The sequence below is a fragment of the Podarcis liolepis genome (genome assembly GCF_965112155.1).
Source record: "Podarcis liolepis genome assembly, chromosome: 14".
Lineage (NCBI taxonomy): Eukaryota > Metazoa > Chordata > Lepidosauria > Squamata > Lacertidae > Podarcis > Podarcis liolepis.
The window spans coordinates 16,394,527-16,418,206 of NC_139569.1; the positions used below are offsets into that span (position 1 = coordinate 16,394,527).

General features: G+C 44.9%; 1 protein-coding gene across 1 annotated transcript in view; it reads right to left on the minus strand.

Moving 5' to 3' along the window:
- Positions 1–15,804, minus strand: part of CPPED1 (calcineurin like phosphoesterase domain containing 1) — a 71,724-nt gene extending 55,920 nt beyond the window's left edge. The window contains exons 1-2 of the mRNA XM_083474534.1: positions 15,630–15,804; positions 5,934–6,152 (exon numbers count right to left, since the gene is read on the minus strand). Of these exons, the coding sequence (XP_083330660.1) occupies positions 5,934–6,152; positions 15,630–15,696 (286 nt within the window). The 5' untranslated portion in view covers positions 15,697–15,804. The remainder of the gene's footprint in view (positions 1–5,933; positions 6,153–15,629) is intronic.
- Between the last annotated feature and the right edge of the window lie 7,876 nt (positions 15,805–23,680).

The following is a 23,680-nucleotide window of genomic DNA, read 5'->3' on the forward strand; positions in this document are numbered from 1 at the left end:
CACCCCTCACCTTAAACCCTGGAGAGTTTCTGTATGTCAGTGTAGACCAGAATTCCCCAAACTACAGCTGTTTTTGGACTCCAGTTCCCATCATCCCTGACCACTGGTCCTGCTAGCTAGGGATGATGGGAGTTGTAGTCCAAAAACAGCTGGAGACCCTCGTTTGGGAAATCGTGGCATAGACAATGCTGAACTAGATGGAGCATCGGTCAGATTCAGTGTAAGGCAGCTTCCTATGTTCCTATGCAGGGAACCAGTCACTGTCCCTGATAAGTCCTTGCTGAGATCCTGGGGATTCACACCACTTGGGTTGAGTCTTGCGTCATCCTCCGCAACTGATGGCATTTGCAGTCAACTGAGACACTCTGTACTTAACCGCTTGCTTTCACATCCTTGGACACAACTTAGCTAGCCATTAGCGTTAGTTTTCCTCCCCCCCCTTTCTTTTTTTAAAAAAGACACTTTTTAATAATGCATGGCCGTGTGCAAAGCCATTTATCCCCAAAGTAATCCGGATGGCACAGAAGACTGTTTGAAGAAGTAGGCGCGAAAAGACCTCCAGAGGAAGAAGCGGTTGCTCTTTCGCTTCCTAGCTAGGGCTCGAAAACAGCGCAGGGGGCTGCTGTCAATGTTTACACAAGCGCAGAGCAAACACGGCAAGCGGCGCAGAAGCGATCTTGGCTGTGTTCAATATGTTCCGTTTAAATGTTTTATAAGTTGTGCGACTAAAATGTATATTTGGTAACATTTGGCAAACCGAGGGGAGAAGGAGGAGAGGAGAGAGCAGCCCTTTTGAAATATTATGGCAAGTATTACACTGTATTCTCGTTCTCTGTAAGCATTGCATCGTCATAGCTCAGCGGTAGAGTGTTTGCCTTGCAATCAGAAGTTCCTGGGTTCAGTCCCCGGTATCTCCGGGTAAGGCTGGGTGATAGCATTGTGTCGACAGTACAGTGGTACCGTGGGTTAAGAACTTAATTCGTTCTGGAGGTCTGTTCTTAACCTGAAACTGTTCTTAATCTGAAGCACCACTTTAGCTAACGGGGTCTCCTGCTGCCGCTGCACCGATTTCTGTTCTCATCCTGAAGCAAAGTTCTTAACTGAAGGTAATATTTCTGGGTTAGCGGAGTCTGTAACCTGTAGCGTTTGTAACCTGAAGCATATGTAACCCAAGGTACCACTGTACTGAGATGGATGGCCCCATGGTCTGAATCTAAGCCAGCTTCCTAAGTGCAACAGCCACTAGCCTTATGGCTATGGTCCACCTCCACTATCAGAGACATTAAGCCTCTGATTACCACCTGCAGGGAACTGCAGGTAGGCAGAGTGCTGTTGTGCTCATGTCCACCTTGCAAGGTTCCCACTGACCAGCCACTGTGAGAAGAGGATGCTGAACTAGATGGGGTCTGATCCAGGAGGCTCGCCTTACCTTCTTCCTGCTTCAAAATGCTCTTAACCTGTGTAGTTAGCATATGACCCATCTTATTTGCTGCTTGGTTGTAAATAAAACCTCTAAGCAGTTTACAAAAACAAAATTTAAAGTTGTCCAAATAATCTTTATTAGTTTTCCAGTTGCATATTCCACATACACATAATGTGTTGCATTTTACATTTATACTTGCTCCTAAGCGCTGACTTCCCTCCTTCCTTCTTCTGGTTTTTTATATCACATATATGGTAATTTTATCGCATTATTTTCATCCATTTTGTATATTGTTATTCATTTTCCATATTTGTCCATAGTATATCCACAAACAAATAAATCCTCCTGTTTGTACAATTGTTGTTGTCTGTCTATATTCATTTACAACTACAGTGGTATCTCAGGTTACAGATGCTTCAGGTTACAGACTCTGCTAACCCTGAAATAGAACCTCGGGTTAAGAACTTTGCTTCAGGATGAGAACAGAAATCGCACAGCAGCAGCGTGGCAGCAGCGGGAGGCCCCATTAGCTATAGTGGTGCTTCAGGTTAAGAACAGTTTCAGGTTAAGAACGGACCTCCAGAACGAATTAAGTTCTTAACAGTAACACTGTACTGTTAGTTATATTAATCTCCTTATACATTTTGCTTCTTATTATTTTCATTAAGAGTGATGGATAATGAAAATTTAAAGTTATTAGTAAAAGATACAGTTATAAACAAGAATAAAAGGGAATAATAACTGAAATCTACAATATGCTAAAACTGTAGATGCCGCCATGCTAAAAGGTCGATTTCTTACAAGCAACCAATGAATATTACGCGACGCCTGTAACAGTGCCATTTTCACAGATCAAAGCGGTCAAGAGGGCATATCCTAAGGCAATCCCTCAAGTTATTAAATTCATATTCCAGTTTTCCGCCAAGGAGCTTAAGGCGGCACACATTGTCCCCATGCTCCCATTTTCACCATAACAGCCCTGTAAGGCCGGTTAGGCTGGGAAACGGTAACATTAAGAGCATTAATTGAGCCCTACTGTACCGTAACAGAGGTCCATCTCGGATCCACCATCGCATTCCTGACAACAACTCACCAGTTGCTTCTGGGAAGCCCACAACGAGGACATAAAGACAAGCGACCCTCTTTCCTAGGTTTTTCCCCCATCAACAGGTATCCGAAGGTACATTGTCTCTAAACCTGGAAGCTCTATTCAATCACTATGGCTAGAAAGAATATAATAATTGCCGCTGCTGGATCAGCCTAAAATCCTCCTCATCCTCCGCCATTTCATCCAGAAACTTTTTTCCTCTGACAATGAAGAACTTGGTACAACAGGCTCAATATCAAATGCCCCACTTGCATCAGAGCACTTTAAATGAGCACGGCCTTCCCCACAAAGAATCCTGGGAACTGTAGTTTCTTAAGGATTCTGAGAGATGTGAGGAGACCCCTGTTCCCTTCACAGAGCTGTAATCCCCAGTGGTTTAACAATCAAACCCTTCTTCCAAAGGAGCCCTGGGAATACACCCCATGCATGTCAGTTAAGAACAGGAGAATCTGTCCATTTCAGTTTCTCCTTTTTTTCACTCTTATCTTCACTTCTCCACATCAGTTGTGATTTTTTAAAAAGCCAGTGTGGAAATTCATCAGCATTTTAGTGCTCGTTTGTCCTAACTGCATTTTGTGTTGAGTTTTCCCTCATATGTATATTTTTGCAAAGCAGCTTTCTCCAATATAATGCATGTTTCTAGGTTATTTGCACTAATATATACGCTTTTCTGTACACATTACTTGGCTGCAGAACAGCACTGAAAAATTCAGAGACATGCAAATTTCAAAGAAGGCTGCGTTTCAGTTTGCGTCGTGTTTCAAAGTGCAAATTATTTGAGCTCGCCTTTAAATGTGAACTGAATCGAACACCTCCCACACCCCTAATGCCAGTTCCATACAGTGACGACTCCTTATTTTCTGGATGGAATAAGCAAGTGACACTTTGGAAACTCATAACAATGCATCTCTGTGTAGATCTCGTCACGGAACATGAGCAATTTGTAAGGTGCTGGGGTGACGTTTCAATAAGACAGAGAGGTTGAAGGCAATTTGCCCACATATAGAAACAGAACCATTTGCTACAAGGAATCATTATATTAATATATTTTTTATGTCCCGTTGTAAGCAACAGGTGAGCCATATGGAAGATTATTATGGAAAGGAGCGGGGAGAGAGGGAGAGAGAGAGAGAGAGAGAGAGAGAGAGAGAGAGAGAGAGATGCAGTGAAAATCGAGGACTGCCACTGTACGAGACAGCCGAACGCCTGTGAGACAAAGCCTCTGGGCTGAACTGCTACTCATGTCATGGAAAGTTCATGAGCATATCAGATGCCGAGGGGGAGTGGGTGAGCAGCTCTTGTGGGAAAGAGGAAGATCAGTTTGGAGACAGAGAAATAAATTACTTAGTGGTGCTGTCAAGAAATAAAGAGGTAAGAGAGAGAAGGGGTGTTGGGTAAGCCAGAAAGCTGAGAAGCCCAATGGGAAGGTAAGTTAGGAAGGAAGGAAGGAAGGAAGGAAGGAAGGAAGGAAGGAGGGAAGGAAGGAAGGAAGGAGGGAAGGAAGGAAGGAAGGAGGTCAAGGAAAAGGAAGACCAGTGGCAAGGTAACTGGAGAAAAAGACTATTTCCGCATCATGTTTTTATCCTGCTCCCACATCTCCAGGGAGCTCTCTCCACACCACCCAGCGTAGAACCTAAAGCCAAGAGACAGATATTTGCACAAGGTGATACAAAAGGGCTGGCTCAGACATAGCCACCTTGGTCCAGTAACTCATGGTTTATCAGACCTAGAGTGAGCCATGTACAGGCATGCTGTCTCCAAACCATCTCAGTCCTGCCTCCCTTCAGCAAAGGCGTCCTGGTTACAAGGGAGAGAAGGGGCACCTGCAGCCTTCCAGAGGTGGTTGGACTTCAGTTCTCATCAGCCTCCATTATCATGGCCAATGGTCAGCCCTGAAGGGGCATCTAGCCCAAAGGTTCTCCACCCTTGCTATGAAGCCTCCCATCAAAGCATAGTCTGCCAGTTGTAGGCATGCTGGGAAACTGGGCTTTGAATTTTTATAAGTTAAAGAGCAGTATTGTAGAAATATAAGTTCGCAGGGAGGTAAAAAGAAACTATATAAGAAATATGTAACTGTGCGGTATAAAGTAATGGATAGATAAAGTACAGTGAGATTAATTGGAAGTCAATTTTAAATTTCTTCTCTATAAATTTTATAATTGTGTTCCGTATCAGGAGTATATATGATGATAATATGATATGAGTATATAATCTTCTTGTATCTTATAGTGTGGTGGTTTGTTTGATTTTTCTTTTATTTGTTTGTTTGATTGTATGTTTATTGACTTGTATGTACGTCTGTTTTCTCATAAATGTATTTATTTTAAATTAATAAAGATAGATAGATATATATATTTAAAAAAGTTAAAGAGAGGTATAGAGACGCACCTCAGAAATAAATATATTGGTTGCAGATCTCTGGTTTGTCATCATTATTTCCCAGCACTAAAAAAGAGGTGCAGATTAAAAAATTTAAAAAGATCTGAGAGGTGCCAAACCAGAGGTAATAGCACTCCGCATATTTTGAAGAGTTGGCCGGGGGGGGGGGGGGAGGAGGCATTAAACAGAAAAAAGAAGTTCTTGTGAAACAGAACCAACATTGCTCCAGTACAAATTCAAAGCTTCTTCTCACCTAATGCCTTTGTTGCTAGTCTTTGATTGTTATACTTTCTAAATCTATTACGATAAGCATGAGAGGGAGAGAGAAGCTTAGCATTTCATTTTCCAACAGAAGCCGGGCTTTTGATTTCGCTAACAAGATTACTTCACCTTGGAAGACGGGTAGAGCCCACAAGCCACCTGCTGCCCATCACAGTGCAAGGAGACATTCAGAAGGAAGAGCTTCCTTTCTTAGGGAACAACTATAGATCAGGAGGTCCCTGGTTCCCTTCCCAGCATCTCCAGGGAGGGCTGGGAGAAACCCCTGCCTGCAATCCTGGAGAGCTGCTGACAGCCAGTGTAGACGATATTGAACAAGCTATGGCCCAATGGGTCTGATTCAGTATAAGGCAGCATCCTGCATTTCATTAGACTACAGCAGGGGTGGGAAGCCTGTGGTTCTCCAGATCTTGTGTTTATTTAAACTATTTATAAATTACACTTCCATACAAAATGTCACGAGCCAAAACACACCGTCACAACAAAAGCATCAAGCACATCAGGGAGAGCTGGCTGGCAGAGAATCCCAGCTTTGAAAGGCCTGCTTGAATAAACACAGTTTTTAGAAGCAGGGGTGACTCCTGCCCAACCTCTGCTTGCAGGGAGTTCTTGCTGGACTCTAGTTCCTGACAACCCCATCAAAAAAGGGCAACTATCTGGAATTATGGGAGTTGTAGTAGTCCTGCAGATTCTGGAGGAATGTGCCAGCAGGAACAGTTTCTATCTCTTTTAAAACTATCCTACCTGGCATGCCATGTATGAGATCTCCGCAGAGTACGAAGAATTTCGGTTTGGGGTTCAGCTGGTTAATCGCTTGCACTGCTTGCTGTGTGAGTTTGAGCTCCTCTTCCCATTCGTCGCCTCCATGGTCACAGTCGCCAATTGAATACGCTTTCATCAGTCCAAACTGAGGATCCGCTCCTTGAATGAAGTAGAAAGGGGCTCTCCATTCCTGTTCCGCATCTAAATACATAAAAAACAGAAACACATAAAGATAAAAACAAATGCTACCGCAGTCAGTTGATTCCAAACCTTTTCTGCATTAATAACAGCAAGAGTTATAGATTTTAAAGACACTTTTAGGCACTATCACGTTACCCCGCTCCCCTCACTAGAGATGGAGTCTGTCACAGCTTAGTGTGACATCGCAAGACAGGAAAAGGCACTATATCACCCCACTTTTGATTTGAATGACTTGACTACCTTGGCAAATCTGTTCTCCAAAGTCATTTTGTATTGATATTGTTCAACTACAACAAACAGACAAGAAACACAGTATTACTAAAGGTAGGTAGGGTCTGGACACGGTGCCTTCCTCACTCGAAGATACACTTTTTAGGGATATTTTCCTAAGGAAAACAAGACACACACACCCTGAAACACCCCATAGGATTGGGGACACTGCTCCACTAACAGAGGTTCTAATACTTCATCATAGCCAAGTCCCCCAGGTCAACAGACAATTGGACCGAACCTCAATTAAGAGCCACTTTGCAATGCAAATCTTCTGGCAGCGAGATTAATCACCTTGTCAGCTAATGGCGCTGCCCCAATTGTGCACGAAGAAGTGCAGAATTTTTCCCTTTCTGCCACATCGCGCCAAGCTGACTCACCCGTAATGAAGACCAAAAGACCCGCAAAACTCTCACTGGAACAGCTTACCTAATGCGTAATTGGACAGAGAAATATGAACACAGTGTTTGAAGTGGTCTCAAGTCAAAGCAAAGAACCCCCTAATACAAGGCTGCCTTAAAGAATGAGGTGAGACACTGCGGCCTGCTCTGCCCACCGGGCTGCTTCAGGCGGAAAGGCGACACAGGATGGCCCTCTCCACAAACCAGGCCCCTTCAGAGGAGCAGGCGAGACAGGGTGGCCCTCTCTAGAGCACTGTCCGCTACAGGCACAGAGGTGGGACAGCTTGGCCTGGGTGGCGCTGTGGTCTAAACCCCTGAGCCTCTTGGGCTTGCCGATCAGGTCGGCAGTTCAAATCCCCACAACAGGGTGAGTTCCTGTTGCTGTTCCAGCTCCTGCCAACCTAACAGTTTGAAAGCACGCCGGTGCAAGTAGATAAATAGGTACCGCTGTGGCGGGAAGGTAAACTGCATTTCAATGCGCTCTGGCTTCCGTCATGGTGTTCTGTTGCACCAGATGTGGTTTAGTCATGCTGGCCACATGACCTGGAAAGCTGTCTGTGGACAAGCGCCGGCCTGAAAGTGAGATGAGCACCGCAACCCCATAGTCGCTTTTGACTGGACTTAACCATCCAGGGGTCCTTTACCTTTACCCACCTCAGATGCAGAGGAGGAATGGAGAGGCCAATAGAAACCAGCTACGATTTGGCTTCTCCCCTCCCAGAACTGCCTCTTGCAGTGTTCATTCCTCCTAGAATGGACATTACAGTGGACATTACCTCAATGTATTGATAGTGCAATGGTGAGTCAAAAAGGGGGTGCAATGGTGAGGGTGAGGCCAGCAGGCAGGCCCCACTCTCTCCATGGAATCAGAATTATGGAGTGGATAATGTCCTAAGGGAGCTCATTAATAAATACAGTGGTACCTCGGGTTAAGTACTTAATTCGTTCCGGAGGTCTGTTCTTAACCTGAAACTGTTCTTAACCTGAAGCACCACTTTAGCTAATGGGGCCTCCTGCTGCTGCCGGAGCACGATTTCTGTTCTCATCCTGAAGCAAAGTTCTTAACCCGAGGTACTATTTCTGGGTTAATGGAATCTGTAACCTGAAGCGTATGTAACCTGAAGCGTCTGTAACCCGAGGTACCACTGTAGTATGACACAGTTGACACGTTCTCTTCTCCCTCCTGCTCCCAGTTTCCTGATTGTTTTCTCTGTGTGCTGCTATTTGGGTTGTTTTCTCTGTATGCTGCTATTTAGAGCAAACTGCACCTTTGAGGCAAACAGTTTCTCAGGGAGTGACTTAGAACAAGAAGACAGTGTGTGTGTTTGTGTTTGTTTGTGTGAGAGTGTGTGAGAGAGAGCGCCCTTCTCCTTCCGGACATGTCAAAGTCCAAATCCTGTTTCTGTCTGTCCGGCACCTCGCCAGCCCTCCTGACCCCTGCTGCTACTTCACTGACCAGTGATAATTATCATTAACATGTATTGTGACCTCAAGAGAAGGGTCAGTAACTCATGGAAAATACTGACAAATATATTACCAAACCAGGCACTCTTTTTTTTTACTGTGGCAGTCTGAGCACAGAAAAGAGACCACTGAAATTAACTTAACTGTCAAGGTGATTTATCGTTCCGATTCCGTAAACTGTGTTGACTGCTTTTGTTCCATATGCTGAACACGATTGCTTCACACTGTGATAATCCACTGGTGATGAGCTGCGTTGTTCAGAGAAATGTAGGTGTAGGAACAGAGAGGCTTGCATATCCAAGTTACATCAGTTGAACGGTATCAACGTTTTGCTATTTCCTGAGTTAGTGACAAATTAGACACAACAGTGGCAGCCTCACATGAAATATACACATGTACCACCATGAACGTTTTGGCAGAAAGGTGATTTACAGAGGCAGCAATGAAGGAAAAACTAAAATAGAGATTTAGGCAGCAATCCTACACCCATTTACTGGGGAGTAACCTCCAATGAATTCTGTGAGACTTACATTTGGGTAGACAAGTGCAAGATCACTTAATTATGTGTCTGCCCCATATAATGCAGGGCAGGGATAGGGGTGTGCCTTGATTTTAATTTCAAAAGGGCACACAGATGAGCAAAGCTAAAGCTAAATCTCTTCCTATGGTCAGTTTCCTCAGGGTACAGCATCAGAAGTGAGTTGAGCTAAGCGCAAACTTCTAGAAGCCACAGACCACAGAGAGTGAACAGTATAATATTTTATCATTATCTTATTTGTTTCAAGAAGTATCAGCCAAATTTGCTTCCTCATTCCCCCGCCCCAAATCCTTTTTTGTGGGTACTTCCAGACATCATGTTTATTGATCATTCATCCTGATTTGTTTTCTGGGAGTTCAGATTACATTGTCTATTTAATGAGCAGGGAAGTTATATTATTATTTATTATATTTAATTTTTTGCCTACCACAAAAAAAATGGTCTCAAAGCTGGTTGTGTGGTTGTTGTTGGTTTTTTTTTGAGACAATACATTTTTTTTTTAAAAAAAATAACCATTAACTAAAAATGCTTACACTAAAATAACTTTAAAAAGACACAACTTAACCCACCCAACTAAAAGATCAACAACAATTAAGACCAAAATCTCTGGGCAAATAATATCATCGCCACCTGGTATCTAAGGGTCGCTAGTGATGACACTAAAATCAATCTGAATCCCATATAGACAGCAACTGGAATAAGGATTTGCATTGAGGGGGCTTGTTGAAAGAGGACTGTATTTAGCAAGTGCTGGAGACAATAGAAAATGTGCCTATCTGCTGTATTAATAAGTAATACTTTAGTAAATAATGTATAATGGGAGGGGGGTTCTAATGGGCAGGTGTCACCACACTAAAAGCCCAATGCCAATATCAGGTAGAATGGACCTCCTCATAGGAAGGTATGTGTAGGATGCCCTCTCCTGCAGTATGTATTAGTACAATCCTAATACATTTGTGATGTTTTTATTGTGTGAAGAGTTTTTAATGCTTTGTTGTTGTTGTTTAGTCGTGTCCGACTCTTCGTGACCCCATGGACCAGAGCACGCCAGGCACTCCTGTCTTCCACTGCCTCCCGCAGTTTGGTCAGACTCATGCTGGTAGCTTCGAGAACACTGTCCAACCATCTCGTCCTCTGTCGTCCCCTTCTCCTTGTGCCCTCCATCTTTCCCAACATCAGAGTCTTTTCCAGGGAGTCTTCTCTTCTCATGAGGTGGCCAAAGTATTGGAGCCTCAGCTTCAGAATCTGTCCTTCCAGTGAGCACTCAGGGCTGATTTCCTTCAGAATGGAGAGGTTTGATCTTCTTGCAGTCCATGGGACTCTCAAGAGTCTCCTCCAGCACCATAATTCAAAAGCATCAATTATTCGGCGATCAGCCTTCTTTATGGTCCAGCTTTCACTTCCATACATCACTACTGGGAAAACCATAGCTTTTACTAAACTTAATGCTAAGTTTTCCTTTTTTGCATTAATATCTTTACTGCGTTCATTATGTATACAATTTCATAACTGTATCAATGTACAACACACACATCTTCTCCCCACCCTCCAGTGATCCAGGCAACAGAGAAACAGGCAACAGAAAAGCACAACAGATATTCAAGATTAAGCTTAACTTTTCTGTACGTTGACATTCCTCTGTTGGGGCAACCCGATAGCCTGCCCAAGCACTTTATGAAACAGTTTTAAGAACGAGCCAGCAAATTTCATTCAAGTTCCCGCAGACCTCACTTTAAAAAACCCCAATGAATGCATGCTTCGCCAGAGCATAAGCATCCAAGTTCCGTTCAGTGACATTTACATTGTGTCTGGACATCCCTTGTGATAACATTTCACTGTAGACTTTTGTGTAACTAGGTGACTCCATCTGTCATCAGGTCTTCTGCAGAATGGAAGGTGCTCTGTTCCAAACTGACAAAACCATCTGCAGGCAGCTCTTTGCCAGAATGGGAATGTGGCAGTAACTCATACACCATTCTGGATCAGGAGATTTGGATTTTGTTTTCCAGAGATTAAATACATTTCCCACAGAAACAGAATGAAGACATTCACAAAGGGTTAATCAAGGCCATGGTTAGCTAAACCCCTGAAAAAATAACAATACAAGAAACGACAGGCAAAAGTAATCACAATCCCAGAATGGCTACTTCTGCCTTAAAAGGTTTGGGCTGCATGTAACTTTCTCCTTCTTTGAACCCCACCGGCAATTTCTTGGTGCTTTTTCACATACAAAAGGAAAACAAGTAATGTGGGGGAACCATGCAAATTATACGTGGTATGGATAAGGGGAACAGAGACACTTTCCCCCTTGTAATATTAGACTCCAGATTCATCCAATGAAGCCGAACAGCAGGAGATTCATAACAGAATAAAGATGAACTATGGAATTTGCTATCACAATATGTGATATACAAATTAGACAAGTTCCTTGAACATAAAGCTATCAACCCCAATGCCTATATTCTCCCCCACTGTTGGAGCAGTAGGCTTCTAAATACAGTGGTACCTAGGTTACATACGCTTCAGGTTACATATGCTTCAGGTTACAGACTCCGCTAACCCAGAAATAGTGCTTCAGGTTAAGAACTTTGCTTCAGGATGAGAACAGAAATTGTGCTCCGGGGGCGCGGCGGCAGCAGCAGCAGGAGGCCCCATTAGCTAAAGTGGTGCTTCAGGTTAAGAACAGTTTCAGGTTAAGTACGGACCTCCGGAACGAATTAAGTACTTAACCCGAGGTACCACTGTACCAGCTTCTAAAAACCAAAGGCAAGGATAGGGTTGTTGAACTCAGGTCCTGAATGCAGGCTTCCCATAGGCAGCTGGTTGGCCACTGCAAGTGCAGGATATTAGCCCAGATGGGCCATTGTCGATTCCACAGGTTCTTCTTATGTTCTAAATTCATCAGTGGCTAGAAAATCATGATCTTCAGCTGCTGTGGCTGCCTCCAAGGATGAGGTGCCAGGCTTTCAGGTCTCTATGAAAGGGAAACTAGAGTTCCCAGGATTATTTGGGGGGAGTCATGCAATTTGCACTGATTATAATGTATGGTGTGGCTCTGCACTGGTTGATCTGAAAGGGGAGAGGAATGGTTGTGGTGCCCCAACATTTTTGTTTGGTTTCCAAAATCAGCCAATTGTTTGCGGGCCATTGGAAGAGAGGCACAGTGAGACTCTTTTTGGCCTTAGAACTCCCTTCCTTCAGAGATCAGGGCAAAAGTCTCTTTCAGAAGCGACATGAGCCATTTTTTTAAAAGAGAAAGAGTAAACATTGAATTGCAGTGGGTGAAAAGAGTTTCCAAGCAATTTTTGAGTCTATTTTATATAGAACTGTTCTTACTGTCATCATTTCAAGTGCCATTTTTCACCTTAAGCCTTCAGGAGTGGTTTAAAAACCCAACAAAAATAAGGAAATGGTGCTGCAGAGATGGTTAAAATAAGCGCCTTTTAAAGTCTTTCTTTTACAAAACTATTGAGGGAACCTTGCCTCATGGCCAGCCCTGCCACCTGACAACTTTTATGAAGCAACTACACTATTCACCTCCAATACTTTGGCCACCTCATGAGAAGAGAAGACTCCCTGGAAAAGACCCTGATGTTGGGAAAGATGGAGGGCACAAGAAGAAGGGGACAACAGAGGACAAGATGGCTAGACAGCGTTCTCGAAGCTACAAACATGAGTCTGACCAAACTGCGGGAGGCAGTGGAAGATAGGAGTGCCTGGTGTGCTCTGGTCCATGGGGTCATGAAGAGTCGGACACGACTAAACGACTAAACAAGGACACACTATTCACTCCTTGTTATTCTAAGCTTTCTCCAGTCCAGCAAAATTTAGTATACACTAGGAACACTTCAAAAATCCATTCCCTTTGTAGGCAACTCCAGCTAGAAGTGATTTCCCAAGGAAAGTCCAGTATTAGTTACAACACAGAATACACCTGTGACTTGTGTACCTTCTGAGGGAGAGAGAGAGGTGTTGGTATGGTGGTTAGAGAAGCCTTTTCAAACCTTGGATCCCCAGATGTTCTCAACTACAACCCCCATAATCCCTGACGACTGGCAAGAAATGATGGGAGTTGTAGTCCAACAAGATCTAGGGACCCAAGGTTGACAAAGGCTGGGTTAGAGTATTGTATTGGATGAAGACCTGGGAGACCAGGGATCAAATCCAAGCTCACTGGGTGACCTTGGGCCAATCACTGCCTCTCAGCCTTCCCTATCTTAAAATTGATGTGGGAAAACACCACCTAAGGTCCATTGCACAACTGAGTCCTTTACTCACTCATGTAACACCCAGAAATTCTCTAAGAGCAAAGTTTTATTTCTTGCTCAAGCAGGAAAGTGAAGGGATCAGAAGCTAAACCCTGATCCCTGTTTACTCAGTTTTTATAGTGATATAGGTTAGTCATGCAAGACACCAACCTACCTCCAGCTTAACTGCAAAAGACAGATGTATCCACACCTCAGCTAACTAAGCATTTTCATTTACTCTGTTTAAAGGTCATGGCCTAGCATGCTTCCAAAACTTCCCTTTACACACCCTCTTGTGGTTTGTTTTTCCTCTCTTAAGCTTGCATTTCAGCATCATTTCAATGGGAATACAGGATTACAGACACTCCAAGTGTCCCTATTTTCCAGGGACAATCCCAGATTTACAGAAGTTGTCCTGGTTTCTGATTTGATCCTGGAATGTCCCACTTTTCCTTAGGATGTCCCTACTTTCATCGAAGAAATGTTGGAGGGTATGGTAAAGGTAAAGGGACCCCTGACCATTAGATCCAGTCGTGACCAACTCTGGGGGTGCGGCGCTCATCTCGCTTTATTGGCTGAGGGAGCCGGCGTACAGCTCCCACAGGTCATGTGGCCAGCATGACTAAGCCACTTCTGGAGAACCAGAGCAGCGCACAGAAACGCCGTTTACCTTCCCGCTGGAGTGGTACCTATTTATCTACTTGTACTTTGGCGTGCTTTCAAACTGCTAGGTTGGCAGGAGCAGGGACCGAGCAACGGGAGCTCACCCTGTCGCGGGGATTTGAACCGCTGACCTTCTGATTGGCAAGTCCTAGGCTCTGTGGTTTAACCCACAGCGCCACCCGCATCCCATTGAGCATATGGTAGGACATCCCTATTTGCACTGGAGAAATGTTGGAGGGCAGTGCTTTATTTTTCTTAAAAAAATGTTTAGGGGGTACTCTCATTTTGACTCAAGAAAATCACCATTTTATAGTTCAAACAGGGAAAAATAAATACAGTAAATGAACAAAAGTACGAAGATTCACAAAATGTTTAGGGGTATGTGTACCCCTGCGTCCCCCCCCCCAAAAAAGCACTGTTGGAGGGATTGGAGTTATGCGACCCCCGAGTCAAGGAGATAAGTAACTACACAACCTTTGGAAGACATCTGAAGGCAGCCATGTATAGGGAAGTATTTTAATGCTTAATGTTTGATTATGGTTTTTATATATGTTGGAAGGTGCACAATATTATTATTATTGAATAGGACATCCCTATTTTCATCAGAGCAAATGCTGGAGGGTATGGGATTATGGTGTCAGCCTGCAACAAGATGGCAATAGTCTGGTCTTGCATTTGTTACAACACAGGGTTTTTGTGGAGATTAAATGAGGATGGGTAGAACCATGTACACCACTTGGAGCTCATTGGAGAAAAGGTGGGATACAAATGCAATCAATCAATCAATCAATCAATCAATCAATCAAGTGGACAGTCTTATTAAACCCATAGGAAAGGAAATAACAAGTTTCCTTATACCTATCCAGATAGCTCTCAACTAGCAACAGCTCCCCAGAAGGTTAGGCTGAGGGTCCCATCCATCACTTGCTGCTTGAAATCTTTTTAACTGGTGATGAGACTGGGGTCTTCTGCATGCCAAGTATAAGCTCTCTCACTGAGCTGTTGTCCTTCTCCCTACCTGACTCACATATTTTGACTGTGAAAGCTCCTGCCCTGACAAGATGGACATACAATTCCAAAACCTTCACTTCAAAATCCATGTGACCTGAGAAACATCCTCAGCACCTTGATTTATCTCCTATCTTTCCTCCAAGCTCAAAAAACGAACACTGGGCGAATTTGCCTTAGTACCATGTTTTATCCTTGCAACACCCCAGCAAACTACATTTAAAGTAAGACTTGTGTGTAGGTAACAGAGAGAAACTAGCTCAAGATCACCGAGGCCTGGGGGGTGGGGATTGCCGTTAGATTAACACTCTAGCCCAGGCATAGGCAAACTCGGCCCTCCAAATGTTTTGGGACTACAACTCCCATCATTCCTGTTAGCTGGTCCTATTAGCTAGGGGTGATGGGAGTTGTAATCCCAAAACATCTGGAGGGCTGAGTTTGCCTATGCCTGCTCTAGCCCACTTATGGCCTCCACATGTTTTAGGACACCCCCGCCATTTCCCCAAAGCTAGAGACAATTAAACCAGCAAGTCAACATTTGGAGGGCACTAGGCTCCCCACCCTGGTGGGTCTAGCCACTACACAACGCTGCCTCACTTCTTTAGCCTCTCCCCTCTCCCTTAACTGCCCCCGCCCCGCCTAAGGAGAGCCCTCGTAGTAAAGCTAGACGAAAATAATAAGCATCGCGTCGTGCCCTTCCTTTGCTAGTCCCCGTTTTCTTCCACCGCTTCGGCGCGCCGCCTATTCCAGTCCCCCATAGCCCAGCCGTACGTCGCTGATAAGTATCCGGGCGGAACCGACTCGCCCGCCGGAAGAGTTCCGCTCTCACTTTCCGTACCGAAAAAACCTTGGGAGACAGGGAGATCCTAAAATTAAGTAAATATACCTTCGCGGAAAGCGCTCAGAGTACGGTTCCGGGCTTTTAGGAGTTCATCCTGCTCTTTGCCGGCCATGGCGTGCCTGCTCAACCACCCTAGAGCAAAACCAGACCACCAAACAGGACTGCCCGATACTCCTCCCACTGCTGGGAACGGGAAGGAGCAAACTCGAGAGCAGGAGAGAGGAGACGCGTGGTCTATGGAGAAGGGGCGTGGTATTAGGGGTCGGGGCGTGGCCCGAAGTGAGTGATGGAGCCGTGATCCCCGCCCCCCGCAGGGCGGAGGGCGTTCCGACGTGCAAAGGTTGCGAGAAAAGCTTAATCATATGTCACAAAAGCAGCTCCTCAGGCTTACACCATGCCTAGGATCTGGAAATGCCAGATCCCAGCTGTGAATGAGCTGTGTCTGCGGTCGCTAGGTCGGCATGGAAAGGGCACTCTGCCCAGGCTCAGAGAGCAAACGCTTGCACCACCGTTGACCTTCGATCGCAGCAGAAAACAGGTTTCGCAGTTTGCAGCAGGGAAAGATCCCCGCTCTCTGCAGAAGACAGTACTATAAAAGATCTTTTCAAAGTGGTGGCTGTCTTGAGGAAGCGGGGTGAAAGGGGAGGGCGTTATTTGCGGAGGTCCTGATCCTGTGTGTGTGTGTGTGTGTGTGTGTGTGTGTGTGCATTTACTCAGAAGTAAATCCCACCGCGCTCAGTGGGGGCTTGCTTCCAAGTAAAGTGGGTGCAGCATTGTTCAAGGTGCAAGGTACAAAAAGGATTGGCAAGGTGGTGGCTTACATAATACTGTTACAGTGGTACCTCGGGTTACATACGCTTCAGGTTACAGACTCTGCTAACCCAGAAATATTACCTTGGGTTAAGAATTTTGCTTCAGGATGAGAAGAGAAATTGCACTGCTGTGGCATGGCAGCAACAGAAGGTCCCATTAGCTAAAGTGGTGCTTCAGGTTAAGAATAGTTTCAGGTTAAGAACGGACTTCCGGAACGAATTAAGTACCAGAGGTACCACTGTATAAGAGAAAACTGCTCCTATATCCTTTGGGGTATCTAAGAAGAGCCCGTATACAGTTCTTAATGTAGGTTCTCTATTGGTAGGAGAAAATAACACGAGGCCAACCAGAGAATATATTGGACGCTCGGGTTGTGAACGTGATCTGTGTGGGAAGCACGTTTGCAACCTGCAGCGTTCGCAACCCACAGTGCCGCGTCTGTGCACGTGCAGGTCACTATTCGGCGCTTCTGTGCATGTGCAAAGCGTGATTTAGCCTTCTGCGCATGTGCAAGTGCCGTAACCTGGAATTAACCCGTCCCAGTACTTCCAGGTTCGACGCGGTGCACAACCCTAAATTGCGCAACCCAAAGCGTCTGTAACCCAAGGTATGACTGTATTGAGAAGCAAAGCAGCTAGTAAGCATGATCTTTATTAAACTGTTGCAACAGGGTCTCACTCACCACATGCAGGAGGGAGGAGGAACCCCAAACAATGGTGTGCAGTCCCTTATACAGATTTGAAATTGCCTACTCTGTAGCTCAAGACCACCCCCCAAAACATCATACATACATCATGGAAAGAAGTGGTCCCCAGTAGAAATACATCATAGGTCTACAGCAGAAAACTTGTCTGTCAAGATACCTGATAATGGTCAATCTTTGCTCTACCTGGGCAGCCTGGCCATTCTTTTGTGATAGTAAATACTTAGTTCCTGGATCCAGGTCACAGGATCTGTAAGCATAGAGACAAGCAGTGGTGTCCAAACTTTTTTCAAAGAGGGTCAGATTTGATGAAGTGAAGGGCTGTGAGGGCCGACCAAAGCTTTTTTTATGGTTTTATATGCGTAGGTATGTGTTTGCCTTGTACATTTATGAACGTTTATGAAATATATATAAGACCTTGGAATTCCTATAACAATACAAACAAACAACTGCCTATTGTCTGCCTTTGGGTTTTAGATTTTAAAATTAACATGTGGGAACAGCTAAAGTGTTGGGCTGTTGATATTAGGTTGCTGTAAATGTGGGGATTTGAGGAAAAATCTTCCTGTTTGATTTTGCTGTTTTATGTGTTCTGTTACTTGCTCCGAACTTCTGAATGTGCTATTTAAAAACATAAATTTCAATGAAATAACCAGTATCCCAATTCTTTTCTAAAATCTAATTCAGGAAGACTCTTTAATGTTGCTGTTTTGCTGTATTACCTGTTCCATTTCTCAGCTGTAAGGTCTTTTTTTAAAAAAAAAATATGCACAAAATCTCACCATGTTTTGCTTTGCCAAGCACACCAGAACTTTTTATAAACAGACATTATGCCTGGAAAAAGCTTCAGAGTAGAGCTGGCATCTTAAACAGTAAGAGAGCATCTTAAAACCCACAATGTGTGTGTGTTTGTTTAGAGAAGCATTCACTCTTTCTGAATAGTTAAAAGAGAAAAGAACATGGACAAAGGAAACTGGCGGATGTGAAACTGACAAGAGCCCTTTAAAATAGCGTGTGTTAAGAGCTTGGTCAAAAGAACGACAAAGGAAATACAGGATTTGTGGCGCTTTAAAGCAGAGGTGGGGGGCTTGCGGCCAAAATTGCTCCAAAATTGCCCCATCCCAGCTTTACACCATACATTTCAAAAAACATTTAACACACATTTCAAGCACATGCCTTCCCTCAAAGAATCATGGAAACAAGGCCCATGCAAGTGGAGGAGCGGAGAGACTCACCTGGCGCACATCTTTAGGTGTGAGGCAAAACCATCCCTCTTCTCCCAGGCCTTTGGCTAATTAAACAACCTCTGTGTGGCCTTATAAACTGTTTGTGGGTGGCTGGGGGTATTGTTTCTGTTACTATGATGTATTTTTGTGTTTTATTGTAAACCGCCCTGTGATCCTTGGATGAAGCATGGTTTAAGAAATAATAATAATAATAATAATAATAATAATAATAATAATAATGCTGACTGCATGCACAATGTACATTTAAATCACATCACACACACACACCCCATGAATCCTGGAAACTGTAGTTTACTCATCACAGATCTACAATTCCCAGCACCTTTAAGAAATAATTTCCAGGATTCTTTTGTGATATAATTTTATTTCTTATAAAATGTGATTTTATTTCTTATAAAATCATGTGAGGCACCTGATCACTCAGTGACTATATCGAACCTTTATTCTCAGTAATGATGGAACTCACAGGTGGAGAATACACATTCATGCACACACATATAATTTGTAAAGGAAACCTTTATTGTCCTTTGGAGCTGCACTATATCTTTGCACCCTTGTTCCTCCAGACGGTGATGTTTACATTTTTTTATTCTTTTAAAATTTATTTGTGTTATGTTAGCACTTTTCTTTTTGTAACAAATCTTCTATTATTATTATTATTATTGAAAAACTCATTCATTGATCCTCCAGACTTGCAAAGCCCCATGCAGAGTGCTATGCAAAAATGGTGTCAATGTGACATCAGGTGACTTCATGTGATGGGCATGTGAAAGCCCCTGTCCACCTGTCAAACTCTACCCCCTGGTTCAAGGGGCAGAGAAAAGGATTCAGCCCATCAAGCAGATTCAGATCCCCACCCCTAAGTTGAAGCAATGCTATAGAACTTTATTTATCTCTCTACCTGAGACCTTGGAACACTCTGGGACTGAGCAGATAGGTTTGGGATTGTGCTGCCAGCGTCTTCGCCATGGGACATTTAAAAAAATGAGCATCATATACAGATATTAAAAGGCTTATTCTGACAAATCGTACATAATAGCCCTTATCTCACCAATGAAAAGAAACAACCGTAAAAGAGAACACGCTATAAAATTCCCAATGGTCATTCTGGCGATCAATTAAATAGGTTTGTAGCTAAGACGGCTGTAATTGTGTCACCGCAGAAGATAAGAGCCACTTAGTTTCCAACTATGGTTGCCAAGCAAAAGCTCAGTGTTTCACTGATTGGACTAGTGGTCTAGCTCATCGGTCTGTATCTGGGGAGGGGAGTACCTGCAAGCCTTATCTGTACATACACACACAGTTCTCCTTTCACACTAATGCTGAAAGTGTAGCCACTGGAGGCCGGGGCGGGGGGAGCTGGGAGCACTGACACTGGAAGGCCATGGCTTGCAAGTGCAATCTCACTTCCCACTCAAGTCCTAGGCATCACAGTCTTTTCCCTAATAACCCGCCGCTAGGGACAACGCTAGGGACATGGGTGGCGCTGTGGTCTAAACCACTGAGCCTTGGGCTTGCCGATCAGAAGGTCGGCGGTTCAAATCCACACGACGGGGTGAGCTCCCGTTGCTCGGTCCCTGCTCCTGCCAACCTAGCAGTTCGAAAGCACATCAAAGTGCAAGTAGATAAATAGGTACCGCTCCAGCGGGAAGGTAAACGGCGTTTCCGTGCGCTGCTCTGGTTTGCCAGAAGCGGCTTAGTCATGCTGGCCACATGCTGTACGCCGGCTCCCTCGGCCAGTAAAGCAAGATGTGCGCCGCAACCCCAGAGTCAGTCATGACTGGACCTATTGGTCAGGGGTTCCTTTACCTTTAGGGACAACACTACACAGAGCTGGCCCACCCAGGAGGCAGACTGAGAAAGCTGCCTTGGGCAGCAGAATACTAAGGGCTGATGCCCCTATGGGCATTCTGCCTGCCCCTGCCACCACCAGAGAAGCAAGGAGAAGCGGTGAGTTGTTGTGAGATCTTGTCTCCATGCTGTCTCTGGAGAAGCAAGGAGAGGCAGGTGTAGGTTCCAGCGAGATCTCAGGGACCTCTTGTGAGAGAACCTGGAAGCCCCAACTTCTTGATCCAGGGAAGTAAAGTTTCAGCAGGGGAAGGTACCTTTCCATTTCACCCTAATCGGCAAAACGGGATGGGCTGGCCCTGATGCGACATCATGATGGAACACTGTTGTCCCCACAGGACCATTTTGAAAGAGTATACAGTGGTACCTCGGGTAAAGAACTTAATTCGTTCTGGAGGTCCGTTCTTAACCTGAAACTGTTCTTAACCTGAAGCACCACTTTAGCTAATGGGGCCTCCTGCTGCCACTGCGCGATTTCTGTTCTCACCCTATTTCTGGGTTAGCAGAGTCTGTAACATGAAGCTTCTGTAACCTGAAGCATCTGTAACCCGAGGTACCACTGTATTTCCTTGCTCCTGGACTGCTGCCTTTTGATTAAAGGAAAGTGACAAGAAGGAACACTTTTCCACCTCTGTCCTAATGTCAAGCTCCCTGCTCTCTGGAAAACGAACAGACTTTAGCCTCCCTCTAAATGGTGCAACTTTTCAGTTGCCTGGCAAGCCCAGCCCTGACCTGATGTTGGGCATGGAGTCCTGATAGGATGAACAAGAGCTGTCCAGAGTATTACTGGAGTGGGCTTTGGTAATGTGGCACCCTGACAGAGTCCTACAGCCCTCCTATCTCCTTCCCAAAGCTGGGCGAGTGCTAACTAGGATTGGAGAAGGAGGGAGGAGAGCCAGTGTGGTGTAGTGGTTAAGAGTGGTAGACTCGTAATCTGGTGAACCGGGTTCGCGTCTCCGCTCCTCCATATGCAGTTGTTGGGTGACCTTGGGCCAGTCACACTTCTTTGAAGTCTCTCAGCCCCACTCACCTCACAGAGTGTCTGTTGTGGGGGAGGAAGGGAAAGGAGAATGTTAGCCACTTTGAGACTCCTTCGGGTAGTGATAAAGAGGGATATCAAATCCAAACTCTTCCTCTTCCTCCTCTTCCTCCTCCTCCTCCATGACCCTGTCAAAGCCCTCACGCCTCCTTCCCTTAGCAAGCACTTTACTAGGTCTTGACTCGGTGCCCTGTGTGGGGGAACCAGTCGAGATGTACTAAACCCGCCTCTGGATATTGGACAGGAATAAGGAGACTTCTCTGTGTGAGCCTGTTTGCAGCAGCAGGATACACACACATGCAGGGAAACTGAGCAGGATTGACCCATCCACTCACCAGCTAGTGAGTGGAGGATTCGGTCCTGCTGGCTGCTGGGGTCCGCTTTGCCAGTGTGCTCCCTGCAGGCAACATGCTGGTGGAACAGCAACCATCAGGATTGGCCCCCCTGTTCTGGGGGGGGGGCGGGACACCCCTACCTCTGAATTGATTTTGGGGCCAGATTATGTTGAGGGACAAACTGGGGCCCAGGATCAGGTCATGGGGAGGGGGGCTGTGCATGATGATAGTTGTTGCAGAGATTCCAGCAAGTCTTTAAAACCTGTGATGAAACCTTTTGCCTTATGTCTGATGGAACTGTCTGTGTGTAAGTGCCCAGAGCTCAAAGACAGAAAGAACATGCTTGGGCAGCTGACAGTTACCTCTTTGAATACTGCTGGGCCCTGTGTGTCTGTCCCAGATGTTCACTAACCAAGGAGATGCTTTCTACTGTGTTGGCAGGGTTTTGCCCTTAATTAAACTGTATTGGCAGCAGGAGCAAAACTTTCCTCCAATACCAGGAGAGCGTAGTGCCTGCAGATGCTCTTAAGTGTGAATGAGTCATTATTACAATGAGGTGGACGATCACAATAAGTCGAATGCTCACTCTTTTGCATGCAGGCGTAAGCAGAAACAAGGGAGAGATAATTGTTCTTTGATTTGGGGAAGAATCCCATTCCCTAAAAGCTCCGATGACATAAACCTGTCATTATGGATGCTGCCAGGCACATTTAAAAGGGCAGGGATCTGAACACTCAAAAGTTGGTTAGTTTGTCACAACTGATCTTTTTGTTGCTAGGGTGTGGACTTAAGTGGCATTGATTGTTTCCACAGCTAATCCACACTAATTGATTTTCATCTGAGTCATACCGTGTGGGCAGGCTCCATTTGTTCAAGAAACCTATAATGCATTCTTTGGTTCGCTGTGACTATGCAAGAAAGGGGAAGGTGATGTAATGGAGCTAGCCCATTAATGTATCTTCTCTATTTTTCACAGACTTGTTCCTGTGTGCTATAGCTCTGTGCCATGGTGACCTCTTGATTAGGCTACTATAATCTGATGCACGTGGGGCTGCCCTTGAAGATGGCCCAGAAGATTTAGTTAGCACAGAGTAATTTATTTCGACTGCATCAGACCAACATGGCTACCTTCCTGAATCTAGATGCTTGGATTTTGTTGGGTATAGTTTACTGGTATCCCATCTCACCCAGCTTGAAGGGCCTCCAATGGCTGCCTGTTCTCTTCAGCCCAATTCAAAGTGCTGACATTGATTCAATCCCTAATTGAGCTTGGGACAGAGATGGATGAGGTAATTCCTTGTCCTGTCGCATCCTTCCCATGGCTTTGGATCGGGGATGGGGAACTTGAGGGCCAGATTCAGGGTTCCCCTAACCTGAGTGGCCCACTTTGACAGGTGGATGGGTCCTACCAACCTTCCACTTACCTGGCATCACTGTGATGGTGGGTGGCCCAATTTTTCAGTTGGAACATGGCAGGCCACACTGTAAAATAAAATCAGCTGATAGGTGGAGACTCCTAAGTCTGCTTTCTGCAGGGATCAGCTGCTTAACACATTGCACAGCTGATTCAATAGGCTTGGAGTTTCTGCCTGTCAGCTGAGTTTCCTATGCCTGGCTTGGGCATGGGTCTGCTATGCTACATGCGGAACTTGCTCTCATCACGGATGGTGCACAAACAGCCACATCTCCACCTGCCACATATATGGCATAACCTATAGCATCAGAGAGGATTTGCTGAAATAAATTTAGGAATTGGAATGCAGAAAGGGGAGGTATGGGGAAGTCGGTGAAATAAGTTTTAAGAAAAAAAGGATATGAAATTATACGTGTTTGTTTTTGTGTTTGTATGTTTGTATTGTGTACTGTTTGTGTTTATATAAATTGTGAAAAACCAATAAAAATTTTATATATAAAAAAAACCTATAGCATCAGATGTGGGACAGGTGGAAGTGGTTTGGGGGAAACAGCCTCCAAGTTGCGACCTATGCTGGCTCTAATTCTGCCTGTGTGGTAGAGGAACCTCTTAGATCATCAGCCAAGGTCACACTTCCTGTTACCTCCTGGAGAGACAGCCTTTTAGATAATGGTGCCCTCCCTAAGGAAGCTTATTG